The 20,575-nt window shown below is 44.2% G+C and overlaps 1 protein-coding gene across 2 annotated transcripts in view; it reads right to left on the minus strand.

The window, feature by feature from the left end:
* The window catches only part of rev3l (REV3 like, DNA directed polymerase zeta catalytic subunit), a 282,330-nt gene that overhangs the window by 47,657 nt on the left and 214,098 nt on the right, over positions 1-20,575 (minus strand). For both annotated transcript variants that reach the window (XM_068027364.1, XM_068027373.1), the window contains exons 19-22: positions 16,380-16,495; positions 12,385-12,503; positions 8,766-8,884; positions 7,073-7,214 (exon numbers count right to left, since the gene is read on the minus strand). In XM_068027364.1, coding sequence (XP_067883465.1) covers positions 7,073-7,214; positions 8,766-8,884; positions 12,385-12,503; positions 16,380-16,495 — 496 coding nt within the window. The remainder of the gene's footprint in view (positions 1-7,072; positions 7,215-8,765; positions 8,885-12,384; positions 12,504-16,379; positions 16,496-20,575) is intronic.

Below are 20,575 nucleotides of genomic sequence, written 5' to 3' on the forward strand. Positions count from 1 at the left end.
CTCAAGTAAATTTCAATAGCCTCAGCCCTCTCACCAAGTCATCTGAGCTTTTCAGCTAAATTATGCCTCATTATAACAGTCACTAGGAGTACTTGAGGTGCTGGCTAAAAGTCTATTTTCTAATCAGAGATAGGATAATTAGCATACATTTCTTTACCAAACCTTTTCTGGAAACATCACAATTACGTTCCCCAGTTTTCCATGAAGTTTTAAATAATTTTTCCAATTAACCCAAATCCTCATGCAAATAAAGCTTAATTAGCATAACTGTGGCCACCATCACAATAATTACAAAATCTAATTCCACTACGCTTCTGGTGAAAATGTACAATTTACAGCTTACTAATAGGTGCACTTCTATGCCTATATCTCACTGCTACCTGTAGCAAAAAATGGACTGCATCTTACTCAGCAATTTAAAAATATTTTCATTATTTTATTAAATATTCTATGGTTTGCTCTAACTCAGAATAGGAGACCTTGAACTAATGAAAGATCAAATTGATCAAAATTCTCCAGTGGCTTTTACACCTGGCGGTAGTGGATGCGGGGCTGAGGACAAGTGAGTGAAGGCAACAGATTTTCTTATGAAAAGTTTTGACTGTCTTTTCCATACTTGCACTGTTCCCTCTGGTTAAGAAATCAGTGACAAGATATTGACTTGCAATTATAATTGAGGGGGTTAGGACTAATTTCTTTATTTGTTTACACAGAAGGCTGTTGTGACATGAGAAGCTTCGACACAGACGCCGAAGCAAAGACCATTACATCTTTAAAAGGAAAAATTGGATAAATATTTTTAGCAGAAAAGTAGGACAGCGGAATTTTAATAGCTCTAAAGAGCTGCACAGATATGATGGGCCAAGGAGACGACTTCTCTGCTGTAAACATTTAACATTCCATGATGGGTGTTTTTGGATCATTGTGAAAACTTGCTTCTGAAGCTTGCAGGAGCAATTACAAACATTCCCTACAACAATAACTTCAGTGGTGTTATCGCAGGTACCAAGAGTTCAACCAATGCAAGTATTTCTAACATTCTTTCAGAGGAGTTACTTTTACATGTAGTAAAAGTCATGCGCTCTGAAAAGATTATACTGTAATGTATTTTTTAAAAAATTCTTTTATGGAATATGGGCGTCACTGGCCAGGCCAGCATTTATTGCCCATCTCTAATTGCCCTTGAGAAGGTGGTGGTGAGCTGCCTTCTTGAACCGCTGCAGTCCATGTGGGGTAGGTACACCCACAGTGCTGTTAGGAAGGGAGTTCCAGGATTTAGACCCAGCAACATTGAAGGAACGGCGATATAGTTCCAAGTCAGGATGGTGAGAGACTTGGAAGGGAACTTGCAGGTGGTGATGTTCCCATGCATTTGCTGCCATTGCCCTTCTAGTTGGTAGAGGTCGCGGGTTTGGAAGGTGCTGTCTAAGGAGTCTTGGTGCATTGCTGCAGTGCATCTTGTAGTTTGTACACACTGCTGCCACTGTGCGTCGGTGGTGGAGGGAATGAATGTTTGTAGATGGTGGTGGGGGGGGGGGGGGGGGGGGGGTGGTGCCAATCAAGTGGGCTGCTTTGTCCTGAATGGTGTTGAGCTTGAGTGTTGTTGGAGCTGCACCCATCCAGGCAAGTGGAGAGTATTCCATCACACTCCTGACTTGTGCCTTGTAGATGGTGGACAGGATTTGGGGAGTCAGGAGGAGAGTTACTCGCTGCAGGATTCTAGCCTCTGACCTGCTCTTGTCGCCACGCTATTTATATGGCTACTCCAGTTCAGTTTCTGGTCAATGATCGCCCCTAGGATGATAGTGGGGGATTCAGCGATGGTAATGCCATTGAATGTCATGGCGAGATGGTCAGATTCTCTCTTGTTGGGGATGGTCATTGCCTGGCACTTGTGTGGTGCAAATGTTATTTGCCGCTTATCAGCCCAAGCCTGGATATTGTCCAGGTCTTGCTGCATTTCTACACGGACTGCTTCAGTATCTGAGGCGTCACGAATGTTGCTGAACATTGCACAATCAGCGAACATCCCCACTTCTGACCTTGAAGGAAGGTCATTGATGAAGCAGCTGAAGATGGTTGGGCCTAGGACACTACCATGAGGAACTCCCTCAGTGATGTCCTGGAGCTCAGATGATTGACCTCCAACAACCACAACCATTTTCCTTTGTGCTAGCTATGACTCCAACCAGCGGAGGGTTTTCCCCAATTCCCATTGACGTCAGTTTTGCTAGAGCTCCTTGATGCCATACTTGGTCAAATGCTGCCTTGATGTCAAGGGCAGTCACTCTCACCTCGAGTTCTGCTCTTTTTGTCCATGTTTGAACCAAGGCTGTAATGAGGTCAGGAGCAGAGTGGCCCTGGCGGAACCCAAACTGCGTCAGTGAGCAGGTTATTGCTAAGCAAATGCCGCTTGATGTCATTGTTGATGACACCTTCCATCACATTACTGATGATTGAGAGTAGGTTGATGGGGCGGTAAATTGGCCGGGTTGGACTTGTCCTGCTTTTTGTGTACAGGACATACATGGGCAATTTTCCACATTGCAGGGTAGATGCCAGTGTTGTAGCTGTACTGGAACAGCTTGGCTAGGGGTGCGGCAAGTTCTGGAGCACAGGTCTTCAGTACTATTGCCGGAATATTGTCAGGGCCCATAGCCTTTGCAGTATCCAGTGCCTTGTGTCGTTTCTTGACATCACGTGGAGTGAATCGAATTGGCTGAAGTCTGGCATCTGTGATGCTGGGGACTTCAGGAGGAGGCAGAGATGGATCATCAACTCGGCATTTCTGGCTGAATGTTGTTGCAAATGCTTCAGCCTTATCTTTCGCACTGATGTGCTGGGCTCCCCCATCATTGAGGATGGGGATATTTGTGGAGCCACCTCCTCCAGTTAGTTGTTTAATTGTCCACCACCATTCTCGGATGGATGTGGCAGGACTGCAGAGCTTAGATCTGATCCGTTGGTTATGGGATCGCTGTCTATCACATGCTGCTTACACAGTTTGGCACACAGCTTCACTAGGTTGACATCTCATTTTGAGGTATGCCTGATGCTGCTCCTGGCATGCCCTCCTGCACTCCTCATTGAACCAGGATTGGTCTCCTTGCTTGATGGTAATGGTAGAGTGGAGGATATGCCGCGCCATGAGGTTACAGATTGTGGTTGAGTACAATTCTGCTGCTGCTGATGGCCCACAGCGCCTCATGGATGCCCAGTTTTGCACTGCGAGATCTGTTCGAAATCTATCCCATTTAGCACGGTGATAGTGCCACACAACACGATGGAGAGTATCCTCGATGTGAAGGTGGGATTTTGTCTCCACAAGGACTGTGCGGTGTTCACTCCTACCAATACTGTCATGAACAGATGCATCTGTGGCAGGTAGATTGGTGAGGACAAGGTCAAGTATGTTTTCCTCTCCTGTTGGTTCCCTCACCACCTGCCGCAGACCCAGTCTAGCAGATATGTCCTTTAGAACTTGGCAAGCTCGGTCAGTAGTGGTGCTACCGAGCCACTCTTGGTGATGGACATTGAAGTCCCCCACCCAGAGTACATTCTGTGCCCTCGCCACCCTCAGTGTTTCCTACAAGTGCTGTTCAACATGCTGTTCAACTGACTCAATCAGCTGAGGGAGGGCGGTAGGTGGTAATCAGCAGGAGGTTTCCTTGTCCATGTTTCACCTGATGCCACGAGACTTCATGGGGTCCAGAGTTGATGTTGAGGACTCCCAGGGCAACTCCCTCCCCTACTGTATACCACTGTGCCACCACCTCTGGTGGGTCTGTCCTGCCGGTGGGACAGGTCATACCCGGGGATGGTGATGGCAGTGTCTGGGACATTGTCTGTAAGGTATGATTCTGTGAGTACGACTATGTCAGGCTGTTGCTTGATTAGTCTGTGGGACAGCTCTCCCAACTTTGGCACAAGCTCCCAGATGTTAGTAAGGAGGACTTTGCAGGGTCGACAGGGCTGGGTTTGCCATTGTTGTTTCCGGTGCCTAGGTCGATGCCAGGTGGTCCGTCCGGTTTCATTCCTTTCTATTGACTTCGCAGTGGTTAGATACAACTGAGCGGCTTGCTAGGCCATTTCAGAGGGCATGTAAGAGTCAACCACATTGCTGTGGGTCTGGAGTCATGTAGGCCAGACCAGGTAAGGACAACAGATTTCCTTCCCTAAAGGACATTAAATAAAGTTTGAGCTAAAAGGTCCTCAGAAGCACAACATAACGTGTGCTATAACTATGAAGAATTCCCCAAATCGTTCGCTTAAATTAAAAAAAATTGAATTTTATAAATTATTCCTTTTGTTGCCAAAAAAGTTATAATATTGTCATCCTGGCATTTTAGAATGAAATGTTAATATGGTCCTGGCTGATTAAAGGCTATGTGAAACAGAAGATTTATAATGAGATTATCGCTTTAAAACACATGCAAATCCAGATGGTCTGCGCATCATACTAAACTATTTGCTACACAGATATTCAAAAGATATTTCTGTTTATACTTCAGCTAATGCCATTGCATGGAAAGCACTTTGATAAGAGGCAGCCCAGGACACTGACTAGCTGCAATGGCCTGTGCTTAACTTTTACAAACCCAATAGCTCAGTGAAAAAAATTCAACTGAGGATTATTTTTTAAAAATCCTTTTGGTGGGCAAATGATATAGCTCCGATCATGATGAAAGGGATAGACAGATGTGCAATAATCCCAACTAACGACATCCAAGGTCGCTTGTTCCTGTCGGAGTGTAATCTCAAGTTCATACGGTAGTGTAATATGGTTCTAAAGATTGTATCAAATTTACTGAGTAAGTGATTCAAGTTGGTCATCTATTAGTATAGGTTTAAACTTCATCCATTTCTACACAATACTACTGATTTAAATCTAATTAATCTGGTTTACTATGGGCAAAAATGTATGACTGTAGATCAGTTAATGTGAGGAAGTCCAAATCTTGTCATCACAGGTCAGAGAAGAAATTTTGATGACTTTAAATGTCTTTCAACACAGTGATTGGTTTGGAGTATTTATCTGTTGTGGAAAGAGCTGGGGAGGGGGAAGATCAGTTTGCCCAAAATATCCAGTCCTTTTAATTCAGCATCAGCAGTGTCTTCAGAAAGGCAAATAGCTACTGATAGGTGGTCAGTATAATCAGTTACAGTAACCATGGGAGATGTAACAGATGAGGTCTGCACTTCCTACTTGAGTAACAGCTTGGCTCAGTTGGTAGCATTTTCACCCAAGTCAAAAGGTTGTGGGTTCAAGCCTCACTCCAGGTGGCATAATCTGAGCCAACATTTCGGTGTGCTGCATTGCTGGAAGAGACACTGAACCTGCTCAAGAGGATGTAAAAGATCCTATGGCCAAGTCTTACTTCAAGCAAAATCACCAAAACTGGTTTAACTAAATCATTCATCTCACTTGTATTTGTGGGATTTGGTACATGAAAGTGGCTGTTTGCGCTCTCTGGCCAGCCTTCCATCTTACACCTTCCATAAGCTTAAGCTCATCCAAAACTCGTGCTGCTTGTACCCTAACTCCAAGTCATGTTCATCAGTCACTCCTGTATCTATACTGGCTCCCGGTTCACCAACACCTCAATTTTAAAATTCAGTGTTCGCATCCTTCCATGGCCTTGCCCTTCCTCATCTCTGTAACCTCCTCCAGCTCCACAACCCTGCAAGATCTTGGTTTTCCCCAATTCTCACCTTATGCATTAGCCCCCCAACATTGGCAGTCGGGCCTTCAGCTGTCTCGGCCCTGAAGCTCTAGAATTCTCTCCCTATACCCCTCCGTGCTTTCTTCCTCTCCTCCTTTAAGACACTCCTTAAAACCTCTCTGACAAGCTTTTGATCACCTGCGCTAAATGTCTCCTTCCTTGGCTCGATATCAATTTTTTTCTTGATTACAATCCTGTGAACTGCCTCAGGATATGCTACATACAAATTGCATTTATATAATAACTATTTGGAAAAATATAATTAAATGTTTGTGGGCAACTTTGAAACACCCTGAAGTCATGCTAATGCACTGAACACAAATTCATTTTTTTGATTTATATGATTCTGAGAACTGTGTTTTGTTTTTGACTACTTATGCATTACAAGATCAATGAGCAGTTTCAGGAGGAGGTTCAAACATATTTTAATTAAAGAGCGTTTAAAATGTAAACCAAGTGACCTTTCGCTGTACTTTACACAGGTTAAGTGCTTTGTCCAAATATTAAAATGTGGAAATCAATTAATGCTGCCAATTTAACAATGGAAAGTGCATGGAGAAAGGAATTATTTAATACAAAATACCTTTAATTTAAGGACACTGATCACAATAACGCTATTTAATTAAATGTTTTCTTAGCTAGAAACAAGCTCAAAATATAGTAGCTTTGCAGATATTGTTCTAATCTAGATGAGACACATCAACCCAGGAAGAGACGACTGTTTTCATAGAATCAGAGAATGGGTACAGCACAGAAGGCAGCCATCCTGCAAACTTTTTCTCTTCAGATAATTATCCAATTCCCTTGTGAAAACCACGATTGAATCTGCCTCCACCACACTCTCAGGCAGTGCATTCCAGGTCCTAACTACTCCAGTAAATGCCCTTAAATATTGTTAGCGATCTTAAGTAAGGGCCACAAAGTTTCAGTGGACAAACCAGTTTCTCTACAATTTCATTAAGTCTCTCACGTTCAAAGGGTTTTGTGTAGAACAAAGATCCAAATCTGAAAGCAAGGCTTTATTTGGGAGGAAGGGTGCAGAAAAGGTGGAGCATGTCAACTCTCTTTTTACAAGTTTAGAAATACTTATTTTGAACACCAAATTTAGCTGCAGTTCAGCAGCTCCTCTTAACATTATCCAGGAATATAATCCATTTTAGTCAGGGGTGTGTGTGTGTGAGAGACAATTCGAAGAGTTGCAAATTACAAATACCATGTTTTACATACACAGATAAATTATCCAAACATCTTTTTAAATGGTTTTCATTCAACTTATGTAATGGAATAAAAATGATATCATATAGGAGCATTTCTGCACCAGACACACAACCTGAAAATTAAGCACTAACCTGTGCGCCTCTTGTCAGCACGTGATAGAACAAGATTCCAAACAGTCTTGCCAATTCACTTGTCCTACTGATCATATCCAGTTGTTCCAGCAACTGTAAATTTCCACGTACACGGCAAATATAATGATCAACCATCTTCCACCTGTAACAAAATAAAACCCTAAACACTACATGCACCAAAATACTCTGGAGGTTATTATACTCATTATGGGATTCTGTTGACAAAGAAATTCTCATTTGTTTCGATACAAAACTATTAACAGAAGACATTCGTCTAAATTCATGTTTGCTGGTGGAGGAATGCACCATCATTTAAGGGTTGAAAAGTGAGGACTGATTTATTTTCTGTTTATGAAGGTAGAGGATGTAAACAATGGGAAATGGGATACAGTCCCAATTTCAGGTCAGATAGAGCATGTTCGGAAACAAAGCAGTCATAGAACTCATCTCAGATTGTTCCTCAGTTCCACCTATCAAAGGAATGCGGAAGCATAAATAAGGTGTGTGCAAGTTTATAGTATCCAACTCGTATGACAAAGCGAACAGTGTTACCTTGCCAGAGTTATATATAAATGCTATATCACACACCAAGAGGTGTTTTATTCTTTCATGGATGTGGGCGTCACTAGCAAGGCCAGCATTTTTTGCCCATCCCTAATTCCCCTTGACAATTGGCCATTTCAGAGAGCAGTCCCACATTGCTGTGGGTCTGGAGTCACATGCAGGCCAGACCAGGCAAGGATGGTAGATTTCCTTCCCTAAAGGACATTAGAGAACCAGATGAGTTTTTACGACAACTGATGGCACCATTACTAAGACTAGCTTTCAATTCCAGATTTGTTATTAATTAATCAAACTACTTAATTGAATTCAAATTCCAACAGCTGCTGTGATGGGATTTGAACCTCAAGGAATTGGCCTGGGCCTCTGGATTACTAGTTCAGCAACATTACCACTACACCATCATCTCCCCCCCCTCCAGTGCTGACATGAACTGGAGAAGGTATCTACAGCAGACCCAAAATCTGTAACACCAAGACTGACTAATTCAGCACCCAACTACAAAACAGTGTCTTGGTTGCTAACGATTGAGACTGAGGTCTGAAAAGGGAGTTATGAAGCTCAGTGCAATTCAATGCCCACCAGATACTGGGCACTGAGCAGACAGGTTTCTGGCCTGTCCTCTTGACACCTGGGTGGAGGAAAGGATGCATGTTATGCAGCTGAAGAGACTTGTAATATCTAATCTACAATTAATTTTTATATATTTATTTTATGAAAATAAAGTAGTCACAATTTTCCTTAATTTACATACAGGGTTTCATGCTTTCAAATCTCTGTTGGCATACACCTACATACTGCATAAATGTTATTGCTAAAAATAAACACAATGAATTGCCCTATGATAGAACCATGAGAGTAGTCCTAAAACAAGTTATTGCTTGGGACTGTGCTGCTTGACAGCAGTACTCCATCCTTCCAAGTTCAGGCTCAGTGCTTTTGGTGCATCTATATCTCATTGCTTCATTTTTCAGGGCATATTTAAATATAAGCTAGATTGAGTAACTGAATAAGTTTGAGTCTTGTAAATATTACAGTGTGAATCAAATACTTGTAATCTGGAAATCTAAATATAATCCAGACCCAAGTATGCAAGTTAACTATTAAAATATAGCTGCATGGGGAAGGTTACCTGTACAGATCAGTCTTATTATCAAACCAGTCGGATAGGACACGGAAGGAAAAGAGTGGAAAACGCTGGTGAAGAACATGAAAGGCTACATTCTCAAAAGAATAATTGTTGAGAGCAACCTGCAAGAAGACAAAAAATATATAATACAGCACAAAAATCATTGCATTTAGTAAACAAACTTAGACATTGTACAGTTAACGGAACATGATGGTAACTAAAAGCATGCTCATGAAAGTATTGTACAATAATGTTTAGATTGAAAATTGCTCTGTGGATTTAGGTTTGGGAAAAAGACACACAAAAGATATAGTGAATGTTTAATAGGGGTCAGACATTTTCTGTGTTATAGGACAGATATCTGGTTGTCAGCTACTTGGTCTCTTCAGACTACTAGAAAAGATCGAATGTCCACCAAAGCTACTAAGTATCATCACCTCATTCCATGACAATATGAAAGGCACAATTCAGCATAGCGGCGCCTCATGAGACCCCTTTCCTATCCTGAGTGGTGTGAAACAGGGCTGTGTTCTCGCACCTACATGGTTTGGGATTTTCTTCTCCCTGCTGCTCTCTCACGCGTTCAAGTCTTCAGAAGAAGGAATTTTCCTCCACACAAGATCGGGTGGCAGGTTGTTCAACCTTGCCCGCCTAAGAGCGAAGACCAAAGTACGGAAAGTCCTCATCAGGGAACTCCTCTTTGCTGACGATGCTGTATTAACATCTCACACTGAAGAGTGCCTGCAGAGTCTCATCGACAGGTTTGCAGCTGCCTGCAACGAATTTGGCCTAACCATCAGCCTCAAGAAAACGATCATGGGACAGGACGTCAGATATGCTCCATCCATCAATATCGGTGACCACGCTCTGGAAGTGGTTCAAGAGTTCACCTACCTAGGCTTAACTATCACCAGTAACCTGTCTCTCGATGCAGAAATCAACAAGCGCATGGGAAAGGCTTCCACTGCTATGTCCAGACTGGCCAAGAGGTTGTGGGAAAATGGCACACTGACACGGAACACAAATGTCCGAGTGTATCAAGCCTGTGTCCCCAGTACCTTGCTCTACGGCAGCGAGGCCTGGACAACGTATGTTAGCCAAGAGCGACGTCCCAACTCATTCCATCTTCGCTGTCTCCGGAGAATCCTTGGCATCAGGTGGCAGGACCGTATCTCCAACACAGTAGTCCTTGAGGTGGCCAACATCCCCAGCTTATACACACTACTGAGTCTGCGGCGCTTGGGATGGCCATGTGAGCCGCATGGAAGATGGCAGGATCCCCGTGGACACATTGTACAGCGAGCTCGTCACTGGTATCAGACCAACCGGCTGTCCATGTCTCCGCTTTAAAGACTTCTGAAAACGCGACATGAAGTCCTGTGACATTGATCCCAAGTCGTTGGAGTCAGTTGCCAGTGATCGCCAGAGCTGGCGGGCAGCCATAAAGGCGGGGCTAAAGCGTGGCGAGTCGAAGAGACTTAGCAGTTGGCAGGAAAAAAGACAAAAGCGCAAGGGGAGAGCCAACTGTGTAACAGCCCCAACCACCAATTTTTTCTGCAGCACCTGTGGAAGAGTCTGTCACTCTAGTATTGGCCTTTATAGCCACTCCAGGCACTGCTCCACAAACCACTGACCACCTCCAGGCGCTTACCCATTGTCTCCCGAGACAAGGAGGCCAAAGAAGGAGGACAGATATCTGGTTGTCAGCTACTTGAACGGATTAGAAAATATAAACTTTACATTGTTCCTCTACAGATTTACATGTATTTTACATTATATGTAATTCAGTGGCAATTAAATCTTGATATTGCAACCAAACATGTAACGCTGAGATAACTGCTTTTCCCCCTGAACTGTACTCAGCTGTAAAGTGCATTAAAGAGTTCTCTTTTGGTTCAGCTTCTAAAGTCTTTTTCTGTAACTGGCAGGCTGTGTGTGTTGAGTGGCATGGATTCAATTTTTTTTCCCTTAAAGTCATTGAATGTGCAGCTGAAATGCCAACAAGGGCTTGGTTACGCATCGTAATCTCTTAAAATGCTTATGTAGGACGTTTCAAAATAAATTGCAGCACAGGGAAAATGTGAAAAAATGTTCATGTTTATTAATTACAAATTGCTACTCATGAATAATCAATAAAATCTTACATTTTGCTTTGAATAGGGCCAGTGATCCTCAATACAGAAAGCTTGTGAACAAACAAGCCAGAATGATATTGTTTCCCTTGAGTGTGTCTAATTTTCCCCATTAGAAACTAAATGTAACAAAGGAAATTTATAAAATATATAAAGAGTGAGGAACCCAGAACAGATCTCTGCTCAACACCAGTAATCAATGTTCCCCTGACAGTTTTGGCCTGCGGTGCAAGTTATTTTAAAATGTCCTAGAACTGTGTTCTAAGGGGATGTGTAAATAACTAGTTGCAGGCATTTCAGCTGAATATTCAATAATGTTCTATTAGAAGCCATGGAATCCAATTAAAACATTCAGGATGTTACAACAAAGACTTTGGATACTAAAAACAGATTATTTAGGACACTTTGCTACTGAGCAGAGTTTAGGAGAAAATCATTTGCCTCACAGGCGGCACAGTGGCGCAGTGGTTAGCACCGCAGCCTCACAGCTCCAGCGACCCGGGTTCAGTTCTGGGTACTGCCCGTGTGAAGTTTGCAAGTTCTCCCTGTGTCTGCATGGGTTTTCGCCGGGTACTCCGGTTTCCTCCCACAGCCAAAGATTTGCAGGTTGATAGGTAAATTGGCCATTGTAAATTGCTCCTAGTGTAGGTAGGTGGGAGAAGAATGGTGGGGATGTGGTAGAGAATATGGAGTTAACGTAGGATTAGTATAAATGGGTGGTTGTTGGTCGGCACAGACTCGGTGGGCCGAAGGGCCTGTTTCAGTGCTGTACCTCTAAATTAAAAAAATAAAAAATAAAAGGATAATTTGTTCAACGCTATATTTAGAGATTAAACATGTCTTGATCTCCCAACAAAGAAGAACTGTCCTTTTTTAAAAGCACTTTTTCACTATAGGAATGCAGCTGTTTGCAGATGTCTGGATACCTTCCTTTGGCTGAATTTCAGTGTAAGCAAACAGAGTAACCAGTCACTTGTGATTTTGGCAGTGTAAGGCAGCCAATGCAGGATTGTTTTAACAGAGAACCCGCATAAAAGTGGAGCCAAGTATATTAGATACTGGCTCCCCAGTACAAATGTGAAAAGAGGGAGAGTAGCACAAGAACATAATTCTTTGAATCGAACATTGTAAACTTGAGTTTATAGTTTTCTGGTGATCATAGACATCATTTATTGCAATGTTCTTTTCCTGTGTATTGATACGTCATAATGCACATTTCCTATTAAACTCAAACACACAGCAGTTGCAACATGAAAATAGGGCTCTCAGCCCAACCAGTCCTTACTGGTCTTTATCCAATGTGCAAACAAACAGATGCCATTGTTTACTCATTTCAATATCCCTTCAATTCCTTTCCTTCATCCATTTATCTAATCTAATCTTGAAGGCTGATAGAGTTTCTGCCTCAATTAAAGCAATGTTTTCTGAACCGACTCGGTTTGTGTCATGTTAACAAGGTACCTATCTTATACTTTAAAGTGACTAGTTACCTCATTCCTCATCATTCTCCAAACGTTCAGAATAATCCGTCCCACAATGTTTATCTCTGACATGGCAGTTACACCATATTCATCTCTTTCTGGAGCATAACGATTTTCTTTACGGTCATCTGATAAAACAAAAGATGGGGGTTGTAAAACTTTTATACACACATTGCTTCAGTCGTTTTGAAAACCTTTTCACACCACAGTAGCAGTCTTGAATTGTATGTATTCCATTTATCAGTTCATGTAACAATGGTAATTTGTGTGTTCATGCCTGGATTAACTATTTTAGCATAGTCATAATTTTGGTTAAGTTTGATCTAACTTGCTTAGGACTCAATCATAAATGAGAAACTAAAATAAACAATCTAGCACTGTACTCTAAATATTTCACAATTTATTGTAGGTAAATTTAGACATCTGCATTTTATCAGTCCCTTTGAAATAGTCATATTTTTATCACTGGTTCAATTTGTCACAAACTCTGCTGACAACTAGCAATAGAGGGAGGTCACCTGGCTGAACTTGTTCTCACATTGAACAACTTCTCCTTCAACTCCACTCACTTCCTTCAAGTAAAAGGTGTTGCTATGGGTACCCGCGTGGGTCCTAGTTATGCCTGTCGTTTTGTGGGATATGTCGAATATTCCTTGTTCCAGTCCTACTTGGGCCCCCTCCCTCAACTCTTTTCCGGTACAATGACGACTGTATCGGTGCCGTTTCCTGCTCCTGCCCCGAACTGGAAAACTTTATCAACTTTGCTTCTAATTTCCACCTTCCTCTCACCTTTACATGGTCCATCTCCGACACTTCCCTTCCTCGACTTCTCTGTCTCCATCTCTGGGGATTGGCTGTTTACTAATATCCATTATAAGCCCACTGACTCCCACAGTTACTTCGACTACATTTCTTCACACCCTACCTCCTGTAAGGACTCCATTCCATTCTCCCAGTTTCTCCGTCTCCGTGGCATCTGCTCAGATGATGCTAACTTCCGTGACAGCGCTTCTGATATGTCGTCCTTTTTCCTCAACCGAGGAATCCCCCCCCCTGTGGTTGACAAGGCCCTCAACCGTGTCCGGCCCCTTCCCCTCCCTCCCAGAATCGCAACAGGGTTCCCCTTGTCCTCACTTTCCACCCCATCAGCCTCCATATCCAAAGGATTATCCTCCACCATTTCCGCCATCTCCAATGTGATGCCACTACCAAACGCATCTTCCCCTCCCTTCCCCTGTCAGCATTCCGAAGGGATCATTCCTTCCATGACACCCTGGTCCACTCCTCCATTACCCCCACCACCTCGTCCCCTTCCCATGGCACCTTCCCCTCCAATCGCAGGAGGTGTAATACCTGCCAATTTACCTCCTCTCTCCTCACTATCCAAGTCCCCAAACACTCCTTTCAGGTGAAGCAGCGATTTACTTGTACTTCCTTCAATGTAGTATACTGTATTCGTTGCTCACAATGTGGTCTCCTCTACATTGGGGAGACCAAATGCAGAGTGGCTGACGGCTTTGCAGAACACCTCCACTCAGTCCGAAAGCATGACCCCGAGCTTCCGGTTGCTTGCCATTTCAACACCGCCCCCCCCCCACTGCTCTCATGCCCACATATCTGTCCTGGGATTGCTGCAGTGTTCCAGTGAACGTCAACGCAAGCTTGAAGAATCATTTACCGAATAGGCACACTACAGCCTGCTGGACTGAACATCGAGTTCAATAATTTGAGAGCATGACGGGCCCCCTATTTTACTTTTATTTTAAGTTATTTTTTTGCGTTTATTTTATTTCATCTTATCTTAGTTTGTTCAGTTTGCCTACCCACTGTTTTTTTAAAAAAAATGTTTGTACTTGCGGCTCTTCAGTTTTCAGTCAGTTAACACCCTAAGTGTACTAATGCTTTGTCTTTCAACACACCATTAACATATTGTTTGCCTTTGCTCCATGACCTTCTGGTCAGCTATTCTCTGTGACCTTGTCCTATCTACGCTTTCTCCTTTGTTATTTCTTTCCCCATCCCCGCTTTACTTGCTTAAAACCTTTTACATTTCTAATATCTGCTTGTTCTGAAGAAGGATCACTGACCTGAAACGTTAACTCTGCTTCTCTCTCCATAGATGCTGCCAGACCTGCTGAGTATTTCCAGCATTTCTTGTTTTTATTTCAGATTTCCAGCATCCGCAGTATTTTGCTTTTAATATATGACCAGTAGGTGAGGTTGGGCTGTTGCCGTATAGTGGGTATAGGGTCAAGAGAGCAGGAGGTGGGTCTAGTGGATAAGCTGAGCTCTAAGAGGCACAAGGATAGCAGAGAAAGATGTGGGATCAGGACGAGGATGAGTGGGCAGAAATCTGGCAGATGGAGTATAATGTGGGAAAACGTGAAGCTGTTCACTTTGGCAGGAAGAATAAAAAAAGCAGAGTATTACTTAAACCGAGAACAACTGCAGAATTCCGAGGTGCAGCGGGATCTAGGTGTTCTAGTGCAGGAGTCACAAGAGTTAGTATACAGGTACAGCAAGTAATAAAGAAGGCTAATGGAATGCTATCCTTTATTACGAGAGGAATTGAAAATAAAAGTAAGGATGTTATGTTTCAGTTATACAGGGCATCTTATATACTTCAATCAAGTCTCCCCACATTCTTCTAAACTCTAGTGAAAACAAGCCCAGTCTGTCCAACCTTTCCTCATAAGATAACCTGCTCATTCCAGGTATCAATTCAGTAAACCTCCTCTGAACCGCCTCCAACGCATTCACATCCTTCCTTAAATAAGGAGACCAAAACTGCACACAGTATTCGAGATGTGGTCTTAATTCCTAATTCATATGTTCATATGAGGACGAGGAGGATTTATGTCTTGGTGGACAGAGAGGGAAGCAGCAGAAGCAGCTGAATGGATAGTCTCAATCTTAGTGGAAAAGGTAGTGCAATAGTTCCTCACTCTTTCTGCTGGAAGGGAGAGTAGAGGGGTCAGTGGAGATACTTGCTGGTGGAGAATTAAAGCTGGAGTTATGTTTGCTCTGCAGAATGCTCATTGAGTAGTGAGTGATTTGGCAGGAGAGAAAAATCTAATAGCACTTGATGTCACCCACCCAGATTTGGTGATGGATGGCTAAACCAGATGTGCAGATGCTCTCAGGGCTGTGCTTCTGGGACTTGCAGGAGTTACGATAAGGGCCATATGCGAGTGCAAGTTTCTCATAAGCACAAGGGCTTCAAAGATGGAGGTGAGGGCCAGATTGAGAAAATGGAGAGGTACTGTGGCGATGGAATACCAAAGGACAAAGTTGTTAGTTGTCAGAGGTGGATGCAAACCTGATGCTTTAGAACAGAAGTTTTATGCATCTGCAAAACAGCTGATATCCTGAACAATGACCCTACTTCTTTTAAAAAAATATTCTAAAGCTTAATATGTGGCCTCTGGATATCAGATGGTCCCCCATATTGAGAGAGATTTATGGCTGGCAAATTTCTGCTCCAATACCAATGCACAATATTTGTTACCACAGGTAACACTGCAGAAGATCAGCTAGTGACATTTAGTTGGTAAAAATATTGTTGATTCCCCCACAGCACTTTTGATAAGATACATAATTTTTACTTTTGTCTTTCTATAAACTGTCTTCTACACATGCTGTAAATCTCAGTTCCTCTCCACCCCACTTTCTCTCCCTTTCTGCAATTCTGTTCTTGTCTCTCAGTTGCTTGCTAAATGCCAAAGGCTCTAATCACTTCAGTATAAATGCAACAAGGGTCAGCTAGATAAGTCAGAGGGAGAAAGGAAGAGAAGGATATACTGATAGGGTTAGATGAAGTAGGATGGGAGGAGAAGGCTCGTGTGGAGCAGAAATACTAGCACAGACATGTCTGGCCAAATTCTGTTATTCTATGTAAAGTGACTGATTCCCAGGTTTCCCGAATTAGTATTTAATACCTTGGAACGCAAGCCCAAGAGGCTTTTTTAAGAAAAGTGTATTTGTCAATTTTAAATTAGCATTACCTGGAATACGGGAGATCATCCGACAGAGATCAAATTCTAAAGCAGCAGCTCGCTGAAAAAGATAACTCCAAGAATGCATCTGAACTTCATACCCCAGCAGAATGTCAGGATCATACCTAGCAAGAGTTAAATATGATTATTTAAGAACCAACTATCGATTCAGTTTCATTGTTTCTGCAGAAAGGTTAAAATACAAGATACACATCAGTTGGAAAGTCAGTTCGCAGAGAATGAGAAAATTTCAAAAACACCATTTCCAAGTTGCCCTTGGCAGCCTCATTAGCCTTACATTCCCTCTCACACCTTGCCTTGTACATGGCGCCCATGTATGTACCCTCCTTCTTCTCTTCCCACCCCCCACACTGTCCTCTGGAGTATGCACCAAGGACCTAACCTCAACCCTCTCCTATTCCTCATCCACATGCGGTCCCTCGGTGATATTTTCTGAAGACATGGCGTCAGGCTCCATACCTGCTGATGACAAGCAGCTTCAGCTATCTACCACCTCTTTCAACCCCTTCCCTGACTATATAGTCAGCCTGCTCATCCAAAATCCAAACCTGGGTGAGCTACAGTTTCCTCTATTGTTTCTGAAACCACCACAAACTCCATTCACTTGCCACCGATTCCATCCCCTTCCCTGGCCACTGTCTCAGGCTGACCTCAACTTTTTACAACCTCATCGACCTACTTGACTGTGAGCTGAGCCTCTGACCCCGTATCTTCTCTGTCACAAAGCCTGCCAACTTCCATCTCCGTAATATCTGTCAGCCCCTCCCTCAAGCTATCTGCTGCTGACATGCCCATTCATGGTGCTATTTCAACGTTAAATCTGGTCTTAAAATTCCTTCATGGCCTCACTTCAGAGTGTTCCAGCGTCACATTGCCTCAAATGCTCTCGTGTCTTTCTGGCTATTTATGCAGCTCCCTTTCTATTCATTCCACTCCAGCTCCATTCTCAGGAACTCCTGCTCTAAACCACTCTCTACACACCACTCACTTAGTTTAGTTTAGTTTAGAGATACAGCACTGAAACAGGCCCTTCGGCCCACCGAGTCTGTGCCGACCATCAACCACCCATTTATACTAATCCTACACTAATCCCATATTTCTACCACATCCCCACCTGCCCCTATATTTCCCTACCACCTACCTATACTAGGGGCAATTTAGAATGGCCAATTTACCTACCAACCTGCAAGTCTTTTGGCTTGTGGGAGGAAACAGGAGCACCCGGAGAAAACCCACGCAGACACAGGGAGAACTTGCAAACTCCACACAGGCAGTACCCAGAATTGAACCTGGGTCGCTGGAGCTGTGAAGCTGCGGTGCTAACCACTGATTCTTTCATGATCTTTGAGGATCCATCTTTTCAGCCTAGCATTTGATTACCCCTCCTGGCCCCTTTCCTCAAGCCTCAGTGCCAAGACTTTTACATATATTTTTTCTACCCTTTCATGTGCCTTGGGGCATTTTAAATGTTACAGGTGCTTTATTAAGGCAAGTTATATTTTCTAGATATGAACGAAATGGACACTGGTGTATGCCACAGATTTACCCCAAAAGCCCCTTGAAATAGGCTTACTTTTAAAACTCCCAGTGTTAGCTCAGAACAAAAAAATGGTAAAACTCATACAATTCAAAACCTTTAGCCAAAAACATCCAGGGCCAAATTTCGTGAATCCACCACAGCGGACCCGGAAATGGGCACCATTCCAGTTTGTCACGTGGGCAACCACCCTAATGCAATCACGTGGCAGGGACTGCAGGTGACACACCAAATACAGCGTCAGAGGACTCCGGAGCGGGTGCTGGCACCATATTTAAAGCCCTGCTTACATTGCTTCCTTGAATTCACTTGCTGTGACCCATTTCGCATCGACTCTGGGGCCCCCAACCGCCCGAGGTGGACCCGCAGGATGGCCGAGCCAAGACACAGGGTGGTCCTGTGGTTCAGTGATGCTTCCCTCCAGATTCTCCTGCAGACTGAGGAGGTCCTCTTCTCCAGGAATGGCAAGAAGAGGTCATCCAACCTGACCAAGCAAGCCTGGATGATCACGGAGGTCACCCCCCCCCCCCAGAAACTGGGTACAGTGCTGCAAGAGGGTCAACGACCTCCTGTGTTCTGCCAAGGCGAGTGTTCCACACACCTCTCTTTTTAGTAATTGCAAGTAGCTACATAGGAGGAAGCAGAGCATGGGAGATAGTGGCGTGGTGGTAAAGTCACTGAATTAATAATCCAGAGGCCTAGGCCAATGCCAATGCCCTGGGGACACTGGTTCAAATCCCACCATGGCAGCTGGTGGAACTTAAATTCAATTAATCAATTCAGTTTCTTAATTTAAAAGATCTGGAATTGACAGCTAGTCTCAATAGTACCATGCAACTATCACCGATTGTCATAAAAACCCATCTGGGTCCTTTAGGGAAGGAAATCTGCCATCCTTACCTGGTCTGGCCTACATGGGACTCCAGACCCACAGCAATGTGGGTGACTCTTTACCCTCTGAAATGGCCCAGTAAGCCACTCAGTCATCAAGGGCAATTAGAGATGGGCAACAAATGCTGGCCTTGCCTGTGACGCCCATATCACATAACAGAATTTTAAAAAACAATGGAGATGGCAGAGGGGGTTAGGCATCAGCTCATCCTGACAGATGCTTGGCTGCAACTTGGCGACAGTCCACCTTCTTTCGCTACTCACCCACCTTAACTCTCCTGAGAGCAGACAGCAGCATGAGCAATGTGTGATAGCCCAGTAGGGGACAAGGGGCTGACGCTAGTAGAACTGTCAAGTTGATCTCTGTGAAGTATGACCATCATCCTCTTTCCTCTTGCATGACAAGGTGGCCAACAGGAGGGAGACAGCCCAAACAGGCTGAGACATACCAGATCTTCGGGGTCTCCCCACAGCCGAGGAAGAGGTATTCGAATTAGCAGGGCCACAGGACAGCTGCACCATAGTCAATGGAGAGACTGGAATCTTCGCGCAAGAGTGAGGATTGGCTGCCATTCACATACAGCTCACTTCTGGAGACCCACATCATGTATGGTTGGCATGCTGAGATCTGCTTAGCCTAACACACGTTTTTATTCTCTTACAGGTCAGCATCTGCAGGAGACTCCATCAGAAGGGGGACATAATTCCAACTCTGAGGAGGATCAGCACTCGGAGAATGCACCATCCCATGATTCTCCTGCACCTTCTACCAGAGCAGATACTTTCACCTCTGTAGGTTTCTGCTTGGCTGTGGAATCAGGGTCACAAGCTGGTGAGAGCACCGCGCACACACCTGAGCAGCTGGCTGAGGCTGAGACAGTCAAGGCCACTTACAGTCAGAGGATTGTGGGTGGCCAGGCCCATACTGATGAGCCACTGGTGTTGACAGCACAGGGCATGTTGCAGTAGCAGAGAGGGGTAAGGCAACATCAGGTGGAGATGCTGGAGGCCATGTGCAGACAATGGAGGAGTCCATTCATGGCATGATTGCTCCATATCTAGGGCATGTGAGCACGAGGCTTCCTCCATCGAAAGGCTGGCGACCCTCATGAAGAGGCAGATCGCACAGTTGCGCGCAGACCTGCACACCATCGCCTTGGCCATGAGCTTACGGAGCAGGGGCAAAGCGAGAGAAGAACAGGAGCCTGGAGTCTTCTCTAGCTCCTCGTCCTTCTCTGGTGAGCAGACAGTTTCAAGTGAGCCTTAAAAGGGAGCAGAGGCTGACCATGGCTGGGGGATCCCCTCGGGGCCCTCCGAGTGTAGACAGCAGTTCCTAAGCCCCTCTGTCAGTGAGTCCAGCTGCAGCAGCCGAGAAGCCTGAGGAGAGTCTGGCACCAGTGCAGGAAACCCTCAGGCAGCTGAGGCCTTCCAGGCCTCGGGCAGCCAGAGGATGCCCGCCAAAGACATCACAGACTGAGGGGCAGCCTGATCAGCAGCCTGACTCCAGGCCAGCTGCTGGCGCTGAGTTCACATCTCGTAGAAGCTTTCGCAAACACACTCTTCGGGGTTCAGGGGTGTTTGATATCTGACGTGATGCTTCATACAAGTTCTTTTGCTCAAGACATGAACGTTCATTGTGTAAAAGTGATTCCATCGTGCCTCAATTGTGAGCTGCTGAGTTCACTCTCTTCCTCTTAGCGGAATGCCCATAGAAGCACAGCCCTCATTTAAATAGGTGTTAGGCATGGAGCACAAA

This window comes from Heterodontus francisci, chromosome 3 (assembly GCF_036365525.1).
Source record: "Heterodontus francisci isolate sHetFra1 chromosome 3, sHetFra1.hap1, whole genome shotgun sequence".
Taxonomy (NCBI): domain Eukaryota; kingdom Metazoa; phylum Chordata; class Chondrichthyes; order Heterodontiformes; family Heterodontidae; genus Heterodontus; species Heterodontus francisci.